This window comes from Rattus rattus, chromosome 15 (assembly GCF_011064425.1).
Source record: "Rattus rattus isolate New Zealand chromosome 15, Rrattus_CSIRO_v1, whole genome shotgun sequence".
Lineage (NCBI taxonomy): Eukaryota > Metazoa > Chordata > Mammalia > Rodentia > Muridae > Rattus > Rattus rattus.
Window position 1 is genome coordinate 65566056 of NC_046168.1, and position 10913 is coordinate 65576968.

Consider the following 10913-nt stretch of genomic DNA (forward strand, 5'->3'; position numbering starts at 1 on the left):
CTGATCCTGGGCTCAACTGGATCAAGCTGCCCTTTTCTTGCCACCACCCTAATGAGTTTCCATCAAGAACCCAAAGACACAGACTAGCATAGGCATGGTCCTGATAGAAATGCAGCATTCTAGGGAGGCAGGAGGGGACGGGGACTAAGCACCCAGTATTTCGAGCCTCTGCACTTGTTCTGAGTTTTCCTGTCCAAATGATTCCAACCTATTTCTGTAAGCTGTGCTGAGGCAGATGTCTCCTTCTCCTGTGGTAGCGATGACACGTGTGTATTACAGTGCCGTTTCTGAGCTTGCTCTCTCCCAGCTCAGGGATTAAGCACCAAGGTAGAAAAACACCCTATTTTTTAACAAGATATCGTTAAACTGCCTAAGAAACTCAAGATCCTCCTGCCTCAGCCCTGAATCCACGTTCGATAGTCACAGAACCTAAAAGTGTCTTTGGGATCCACTTTACCACTCTCTCTCTAGTAGGAGATTTTTCTTGGTTTCTGCGGAGGTGTTGGTCCTAAGCAAAAAACCTTCCAGACAATCTGCTGGGTACAACACCGGGGGAAATGGGCACTATCCAGACACTGGACAATCAGATATTTTGGCTGGGCTGTATCTTGGTTGGTAAAGCCCTTGCCTAGCACATGGAAGGCCCTAGCTTCAATCGCAAGCACCACACACACACACACACACACACACACACACACACACACACGCACACATTCAAACAGTACACCAAATGTCCATGCTGATGGTAGAGACTACAACAGGCTTCCTCCCAAAAGATGCCTACATCCTAGCTCAGGTTGCCGCTGCCCTGGGGAGTGTCCACTCTGAACTGCCTCCTCTGACCAGGGTTCCCCATGGGCCTTGGTGTCTAGGAAAGAGTTGAGGCACACAGATGAGACAAAACAAAAGCTACAGGAAATAAATGGAGGAACTAAAGAGACCGTGCGATCAAAATGGAAAGGGGGCTTTCCTGTCAGCATGAGCTAAGAGACTTGAGGCAGGGACCAGGGATGTGCAGGGTTAAGACATTTTTTAGAAGAGAAGTGCTGTTTGGTACCTGTGCATGACCAGCTGTGAGGACGCTATGATCGATCAGATGTCAGACATAAAAAGCATGGCAGACGGCTTGGAAACTCCTGGCTACCCACCGCCCAGCCCCCACTCTGTCTAGAGAAATCAAATGGAGGCCAAGCCGGAAGACCTGGGTGTGGCCTCAGCTGTGGACAGCATCAGAAAGGGGCCGCTGTGGGCTTTGAGAAATGATTGAAAGCAAACAGCTTAGGCCCTGTGTCCCTCACCAGAGATATATACCGGCTTCTGTTTTTCCACTTCGGGTGATAAACCAGCAGGGTTTAATTCTGCAGAGTGTCTGGGAGGTCAAAGCAGCCTGCATTAGCTTCCATCTTCATGTTCTATAGCTGTCTTGACAATCTTCATACCCAGGATAGCTTGAAGCTTAGAAACCCGTTCTCTGATCCTTGGAGACTAGAGGTCTGAAGCAGGAGCGGGATCAGTCCTTACAGAGGCTCTGGGGAGTCTGTTTTCTAAGCCTCTGCTAGCTGCCAGCACCTCTACCGTTCTTACAAAGTCCTCGTCTCTGTGTGTGTCTGTGTCCAGATTTCCTCTTTTAAGGACAATGATCGTTGTGTCGGGATCCACTCTAACCTAGTATCACTGTTTAACTGTTACATTATTTGACTGTCTATAACAACAGAGACGCTAACTTATGCATAGTGTCACATGCCTAAGAACTAAAGGTCAAGGTGTAAGCGAGGGTATTTTTTGTGTTTGCATGCATGTTCATGTATGTTCAGGTGCCCATGTGTGTGAATGCATCCACATGGGGGCGGGGAACATGCCAGAGGACAACCTCAGGTATCATTCCTCAGGTACCGTCCACCTTGTTTAAGACAAGGTCTCTCATTAATCTGGAACTCAACAAACAGACGGAACTTGCTGGGTAGTGAGCGGCAGCCGGGGATTTCTCTCTCTCGGCCTTCCCAGCCCTGGAGTAATAAGCACAGTGTATTAAACAAGGTGCTTGCAAGGGAACTGCTTTACTAAGCTATCTCCCTGGACTATGAACATATTTTTGTGAAGACACAATCCAGCTTACATCTTCCAAGCGGGCATATTATAGTTTACACTGATACAAAGCACATAATTAGTTTGCATAATTAGTGGCACATGATTGGTTTGCCAGGGCTGCCACAGAAAGATGCTACAAGGTACCCTCACCCACAAATGCCCTACAGCCCCTTCACCACCAGGCATACTTTTCCTCGTACTTTTCCTCTGAGATTGTTACATCAAGAATGCATGTGAGCCGAGCTAAGCTCTTTTGAGGCTGTTCTCCTTGGTTCAGATGAGCTGAGATTCACCACAGAGCTCCACAGTCATTCTTCCCAGCATGCCTGTGTCCTAACCTGCCACTGCACTAGGCTCTCTTTCTTTTGTCTCAGCTTAATCGTCTCTTTAGAGAGCCCACTCCCAAAAGCAAGCGGTAGGAATCCAATATATGAATTTGGGGAAACACAATTCATCCTATAACACCCACAGATTACACACAGAAATGAAATCTGTAACACCCCTTAGTACAAATTCAGAACGCAGTCAACGGGTTCTCACAGAGAGCCTTCATTGAATGTCTTGTATCTCTTGTAGCCGTACCATGTTTTCTGCTCACCAACAGGTATAATCCCAATAGGACTATCAGTGTATGAATCTGCTATAGCCACATCATATAGCTTCATACAGGCATAATCCTGGTACAAATACCACTGGCTGCTTTGTTTGCCTTAATAAGTAATATGAAGTTGAAACAAGACGTCAAAACAGCTATGCATCGGTTTGCGACTTGAGCACGCGTGTGTCAAATCCAGTCCAGGTTGATGACTAGAGTATTTTTTCGTTCTCGTTTGTTTGTTTTGGTGTTGAAAATGTGTTGGCTACAGACAGCACCTTAAGTTTAATTTGTGTTCTTAACGATGGCTCCATCAATTCCTTCAGTCCGGTCAATAAAACAATAAACAAGCCCTGACTCGTGAGAGCCGCTAAATTCCTATCTTAACATGCTGACTCTGCTTCCCAGTGTGAAGTACCCGGCCGACCGTGCAGGCAGAAGGCAGGTGTGGAAGGCAGGTGTGGAAGGCAGGTGTGACAGCACAGCAGCGATTGCCACCGGACTAACGCAGTCCTAACAAAATAGCTTTCCCAGCATAGGTAAGAATGGGTTGGGTGTATGGCCCAATGGTAGAGCGCTTGCCTAGCCTTGTGAGGCCGCTAAAAAGAAAAAGAATAAGGGGGTTGGGGATTTGGCTCAGTGGTAGAGCACTTGCCTAGCAAGCACAAGGCCCTGGGTTCGGTCCCCAGCTCCAAAAAAAAAAAAAAAAGAATAAGAGTATGTCCTTTAATTTATCCTTTCCACGCAAAGTCTCTCTAAATCACCACCTTTTGTTTTCAAAAACACCTAAGTTTTAAAGAGCCTTCTTCGACACTACCACCTCAGGGCCCCTCAGGCCCTGGCGTGTTATCCAGTCACACACAATCCACGCCCATCCTCGTCTCTGGGCATTAGGTTGGAGAAGGTGTTCTAAAATGTAATTACGCAACAAAAGACACAGAGACTCACTGAAACGCCTGTGTCCTCATCACTCTGCTTGCAACCAATAACCATAACCAGTTTGTATCCCTCCCTCACCACCACTGCCTAGGCGCCCCGGAGGACCACGTGTGGGAGCCTTCATTGGCAGACTTTTCTTAGATTTTTGGTATTGAGCCCTGCATACCTTTCTCAACGCTTGAACTGCATACACTACGAACCAGACAGCTTCCATTTGCTTAATTGGTCTAAATTCAGATAGTTTATTGTCTATCCCTTGTTGATGCCATTTCTCTGGCTGAATCTGTACTGACAGATAGACCTCTCATTCTTTTCTGTGGCAGCATTTTGTCGTGGTCTTTTCTTGTTCTTTCTTTCCTTTTTTAAAAATCATTGTTTTATCTATTTTATTTGTATGAGTGCTCTATCTGCATGTACACCTACACACCAGAAGAGGGCGTCAGATCCCATTACAGATGGCTGTGAGCCACCGTGTGGTTGCTGAGACTTGAACTTGGGACCTCTGGAAGAGCAGCCAGTGCAGTTGAGTCATCTGAATCACTGAGCCATCTCTCCAGCCCTCTTTCTGGTTTCTTTTGTGGTTGCTTATTTTAGGCAATGATCAAAGGTAAAAGATTTGGTGATTCGAGAGCCTTCTCTCAGGAATAGCATCCTTCACGGTACCAGGAGATGCCATACGAACTTCCAAAGGAGGAAGGTCATCCTCACTCCTACCCAGCTATGAGGCCCAAGAACCCCGCCATACAACCATCACGGCAAGACAGCCCTTGGGGGCAGCAGTGAGATGTATCCCTTGGCAGTAACCAAGAGCTCTCTCATTGGACTTAAGACCTGCTCAAAAGGAGGGAACTCACACCTAGGACTGGAAACCTAGCCGACCACTTAATTCCAGTGAAGTCGTGGATTTTGAAAGAAAACCTCAACCACCCCTTTACTAAACCAACACGATACGTACTAAATACTCGTGTTTAAAGCTGCAGATAACTCTCATTCTCATCCTTCATCAAGGAACCTCTCTTTGTAATAGAAGGAGACTTGTATGAAACAAACGCCAAACAAACAGAAACAAAAGACAATTGATCAAAATGCAGTGTCGTGGAACCCAGGCACAACAAATACATCTACAATATGGTTCCCAAACCTAAGGCTCAGGGATCGCTGCAGAAGTGGTACAGGTAAAGCTAAAGGATCAGGGAGTTTGCTATGAGATTGCATTTCCTGGTAATGTCAGAAGCTGTGCCCATGAATCCTCACCAACAGGACTGCCTAAACGTGAGGTGGGTGATACCATCGACAGGCTAAAGTGGTCCTAACCCTACACGAAGAACTACAACCAACTAGGAGGTACTGAAGGAGGGGGAAATGATCTTCTCCAGGGAAAAGCACACCAATGGCTAGCCAGTGTCAAATGGTCAGCCCTCAGAACATACAAACAAGTAACATCATACAGACCGAGAGGGTTGTCTTTGTATATTCAGGAACATATATGTGGACAGAGACAGGGAAGGGGTTTGAGATCAGGTGACAGGCTCAAACCCCATTTCTCCAACTTATATCACGAAACATCTCTATGACTCTGTTTCCTCCTTCACAGAGTAGACGGCAGTGTCTCTCCCCACCCACAGAGGGGGATTTGAAGAGCCCTAAAGGAACGATTCTATTCAAAGTTCTAAAGGTGCCCAGTACTTACAGCCAAGCACTCTCCACTCTTCTTATTGTCCCTTCCTTAGGTCCATCAGGAAAATCCTAATGGACACCAAGGTCAATAGCCCATTCCGTGCTCGAAAGTCTCAGACAAATGTCAAAGCCACTGTGTCAAGTCACAGCAACGACAGAGACATTTATCCACCGCAGTAAACTGACAGTCACCCATCCATTCACAGAGGTTTTCGGTTCCTTTTTGAACCATTTATTTGAGAAAATTTTGTGTATGTGGGGGGGGGGAGGGGAGTTCGTGTCTATGCAGGTGTCTGTGTGAGCATAAATATGAAGACCGAAGGTCTTAGTGTTGTCCCTTAAGAGGCATCCATCTCAGTTTGGGGAACAGGTCTCTCACTGGCCTGGGACTCACTGATCAGGGCAAGCTAGCAGTCCAGGAAACCTCAAGAATCTACCTTACTCTGCCTCTTTAAGATGGGGACTACAAAGGTAGATAACCACACCCAGCATTCTTGTGTGGGTGTCGGGCTTTGAACTTAGGTCTACCTGTCGACACAGTATAGCACCTTAAAACTGAGTTGTCTCCTTAGCCTGAGAAATTTCTACTTTAATGAAAAGAAAAACAAAGGTTTTTAATTTACCAGGTACCCGCAGACAGAACACGGTCGCACAGGGGTAGAGAAACTGACAGGGCTGACAGCGCTCGTGTGTCTGTGACCGTTGATGACTGTGGGCTGCTGTCTGTATACTAAGGAGCTGTGCCTACCGTCAGACCTTCTGGAGTCTCTTGCTGGGCTCAGTTGCAACGTCCTCTGTCATTATTACCAGGTATTGTTATGAAGCACAACCAATTCCAAAACAGGACTTAAAGAAATCGTCTATCAAATTACCTGAGTTTGTATTTTGCCACCACTTCATCAAATCCTGGGATACCTGACCCAGTGTAGAACAGGATTCACTTCAAACGTTAGAGTATTTTGAATTATCCAAGTGTTCCATTTTATTCTCTATTATAATAGAGGTGGGTTTAAATGCAGAAGTGGCCGTGCATTCTAAATGGAAAGGGCTGTGTTCGCCTATCTGGCCTTTAAAGGAGTTTTCACATCTTTCTTGTTCATGATTTTCATCAGCAACAACAATGAATCCCATTCCAAGAGAGGTACCCTATTGAGAACGAATTTGATTTCAGCTCGAGCTCTGGCAGAAAGGTACGCATATAGATTGGGGAGACACACGAAAGTCAAATAGCAGCTATCTCAAGTCCAGACAAAGCACACACACAAAGGCATGTGTGCACGCACACTGCTCGCCTAAGTCCTGGCATTTTTTTCCAACGCATACCTTAGGGCCTACTATCAGCATAAGAATGGATCAGTTGAGTGCCTTATTTAAAGCAGATCAAATGTCCCAAAGAAAAAGAAGCAAACCCCGACAAGTCTTGCAAAGTCAACCGCTATTGATTTCCTTAGTAAAGAGCCCGCTATACAGGAGCAAGTCTTTCATTACAGTGGCATTTCCAGACTGGCCTTACAGCCTTCTGCTGTGATGACCCTCCCCCACCACGGCTTCGTCGTGTTTCTGCTTGGCGTCCTTGCAAATTCTCATGGGTTAGTCCAACAGGCTCCTAGCAAATACCTCGGATGTGCTCAGCTACCCCGGGGGATGGGGAAGCCTACTTACTTCTCAGAGCGTATTCTTTGGGCTTCAGTGAATTCAGATCAGAAAGGAATTCATCAGTATCTTGCATGCACTTGAGAGAAATGTTTTTTGCAGGAGAAACAAAAGGGAACAGAGCGTGCAGGCAAGCTAGCAAAGTGAAGGCCGTCATTTCTCAACCCGTCAGGATCGGCCTTCCCTTCTTAGACAAAGAGCCTAACGTTTATGAAAGCCGCTGTCTATAATGAGTTTGGGGGCGTTAAATGTGATGCCTCTCACTCCTTAACAAGCAAAGAGACAAACCGCATCTCCTCGGCCACCTGCAAAGCGGACAGATAAACCATGGAAACCAGTCTATGTACAATTTGTTATTGTCGCGTGGGTCAGGGCTGTGGATGTGGCACCACTGGCCACCTGGTTCCCTTTAGTTATGCAGATTAACATGTCCAGCTCGCAAGGATCAGACTCGGGTTCTCTCTGGGTAGACGGCCCCATACATCTCTCCAGGTTTAAAAACAAAAACACGTTGATGACGCAGAGCGGCAGTATTTGGGTTCTGCCCGAGAGTGATGATAAACCCAGCCTGTAAAATGACTGGCAGGATGATGAAGCAGGGCTTCTCCGCGACCATCAGCAAAGGTCACACCGCTCTTCACGGTTTAACTGCTCCCTGGAAGCAGTGTCGGCTTGGGAGTGACGCGCATGCCCAGGGGAAGGAGTCCTTGCTCCAGGCAGATGCGCGCACACCCACACGCGAAGGTTTAGAACACACATCCGGGAGAGGAAGTGATGCTGACTCTTCGCTGTGCTCTAAGAAAACAGAATGTGTGGGTCACCAGGTAAACAGCCTCACTCCAGAAAAGCTGGCTTTAAATAGTAACTGCTGTGTCTTCGCTCGAAGAGCCGCACGCCCGCGCACCTTGTTTACGCTGCGGAAATACGTCCTGTGCGTAGCCGTGACTCGGCTGCACGTTCTGCTAATGCTCAGAGCATCTTCTGGTACCCTAAGCTTCAGGTCTTGCCTCAAAAGAACGTACACATGTGTATACATATAGACAGGCACGCACTCTCTCCAGTGTCCCTTTGATTCCTTTGTTCTCTCAGGACATATTCCTTTGTTCTCCTCAGAAGTTGAATACTTCCTTTTTTTTTTTTAAAAAAAGTATAATGTTTATGCCCGGACATGATAATGTATGTTTTATGATCTGTCAGTTCAAAGGGACCCTGGTATATGGTGAGACCCTGTCTGAAAAATAGAAAGGGGGGGGGGCTATGTTCACAGTGTTCACACACGAAGAGATCAACAGGCAACTTTGATGGAGTCTGTTCTCTCCTTTCACCTTTATGTGGGAATCAGACTCAAGTTGTCAGGCCTCTGTGGTAAGCAAGTCACCCTCTGAACCTCTCACGGTGAGTTTCTACTTCATCTTTAAGTCACTGTTGGCTCCTCTTGGAAACCCTCTGGGCTCCCTCCCAGGTAAGGATAGAGCAGGAGAAGAGCCATTTTCTCTACCACCCACTGGCTTTGCCCACTCATTACTCCACACGACAAGGTTTACTCTCTAGCTCTGTCAGGCGCTGGTACAAGATTTAAAATTCCTCTTTGGCATGGGTCTGGGGATTGTACCGAGGGTATCATGCCTGTTGGTGAAGCACTCTACTAGTAGGCCCTCTTATATTGAGGCGGGGTCTTACCAAGTTGCCCTGACGGTCCTTGAACTCACTGTGTAACCTACACAGCTCCTGGAGGGCTGCCCGCCTTCCTGGGATCACAGGCCTGTGGTCCAGGCCCATCAGAGACTAGCTAGCTTAGTTTTGCCATCTGTAAGCATCATGAAATTGCTAGCCTCCCACTGGTGTTTGTAGAATCAAGTTAGAGCTCTGGACACACAAACATCTAAACTCTTCAGTCACACGCATTATAGGACACTCATCAATGCCAACTGGTTTTATTTTGCTAACCACCTCCCTAATGTTTGTTGTTGTTTTAAGCGTGTAGAGGGCTGGGGCCAGGGCAGACTGCTTGCCTTCCATGGGTGAATGATGTCCTAGGTTCAATACCAAGTACTGTGCCCCTACACAAAAAGGTGAAGAGGGAAATGGGGGGGGAAAAAGAGGCTTAGCTATTTTGAGTATGTATGACTGATTAAACAGAAATGTCCGAACCTGACTTTGTTCATGAAATGGTCACAGGAATACACTCAAACATCAGAATGGCAGGCGCTGAGGCTGTATGTAGCTTCGTTGGGAAAGTGCTTGCCTAGCATACAAGAGGCCCTGGGCTCAATCCCAGCACCTATAGACCAGGCAGGAGGGCATAGTCCTGAATCCCAGCCCTGAAGAGGTAGAGGTAGGTGGATCAGATGTTCAAGGCCAGCCTAGCTACATGAAACAGTCTTAAACAAACAAACAAACAAACAAACAAACAAACACTTTACTTTTGGATAACCAAAAGTTTAAGGTGCTTCAGATGTTTGTCCCAACTCCTAAAATAAAATAAAATTATGACTAGTAAAAGTTTAAAGGAACTCAGTCATTTCACAAGGATATTTTAGGCCCCTGATTTATGCAAGACACAGAACTGGGCACAAAAATAGGACAGGAAAACAAATATTGCCTTCCTTTCCTGCCAACAGGCCCTCATCATTTCCTGGCGAGGCAGCCATCAGCTGACTAACGCTCTGAATGCCAAGGTCATTTCCTTCTAGCTGGCTATGCAAATGAAAGGCCATGAGACCTCATCACTTGGCGGTGGGCTGGGGAAACAAGGCTCTGCCTTTGCTGATCTGTCACATGTCAACGTGAGAGAGAACGTGTAGCTGGTTCTACTGCTCTGGGATGGGGACCTGAGAAGAAACGGGTCTTTGTATTTGGGAAAAGCGGAGCCATGGAGATGCTCATGCTGAGTGTGACAGACTCTTAGCAGATAGAAAACTAGCGTGGGGCAGGGACGATGGGGGAAGGAAAACAGCCCAGTACACATGGGAGGTTGGTGTAGCAGGTGTGAGCAGCTGGTCAGCATGCTTCATTCATTCACTCACTCATTCACTCACTCACTCATTCATTCATTCACTCACTCATTCACTCATCCATTCATTGATTCATTCACTCATTCATTCACTCATTCATTCAGTTATGAATTCATTCTTCAAAACAAGTTCTTGCTCAATGGCCCAGACTAGCGTCTTATCCGTGATCCTCCTGTCTCGAGTGCTGGGATTTCAAGTGTGCAATGCAACCACCCTCTGGCATCGGTTTAGCGAGGGAAATAAAGAAGGCTCTTGTACAGAGGTCTTCTGGGCTACGCAGAAGGATGTAGAAAGCTCCCCTGAAGAGAACTGGGGAAGAGCATAGCAGAGGAGGGGTCAGCGAGGGCAAGCCTGGGATGGGACTGTGCAAAGGAGCAGGAGAGGAAGCAGTGGGCGACAAGGCTTTGCCAGTGACAGGATGTGGGGGAAGGAGATGGGGATCACCTTCATTTCCAGTTACCCTGAGGAGTCTCTTCTAAAATAGCCGGCATCCAAATGTTGGTTGGTGGGAATCTTATTCGGAGGGCAGTGGAGTTTCAACTTCAATGTCCCACAATGTGGGCATCCAAGTTGGCTCTGAAGAGCCCTCTAAGAATTTATTTTTGCTTTAAGAACACATGTGTGTTTGTGTCTGTGTGCGACTGTGTGCATGGGAGTGCAGGTGCCCATGGTGAGCAGGAGAGGGTGTTAGGTGGTCCCCTGGGGCTGGTCGGCCCAAATGATGCTGGGAGCCAAACTCGAATTCCCCAACACACTTAACCAGAGCCATCGCTCCAACCTCAGCCTATGGATCCCTTAAAGGCGGCCAGCTTCTCTCCCTCTGACAAACAAGGGTAGCCACCACAGCCATGGCCACCACAGGAGAGTCAACGCAGGAGAGTGAGGGCCGGGTGAGGTCTTCCGGCCATCTGCCTCCTGCCAAGATCTCTACTACAAGCAGGTTTCCA

General features: G+C 47.2%; 1 protein-coding gene across 1 annotated transcript in view; it reads right to left on the bottom strand.

The window, feature by feature from the left end:
- LOC116884601 (O-acyltransferase like protein) overlaps positions 1–7135 on the bottom strand; it is a 52302-nt gene extending 45167 nt beyond the window's left edge. Inside the window, exon 1 of the mRNA XM_032885741.1 lies at positions 6962–7135. Coding sequence (XP_032741632.1) covers positions 6962–7109 — 148 coding nt within the window. The 5' untranslated portion in view covers positions 7110–7135. The remainder of the gene's footprint in view (positions 1–6961) is intronic.
- Between the last annotated feature and the right edge of the window lie 3778 nt (positions 7136–10913).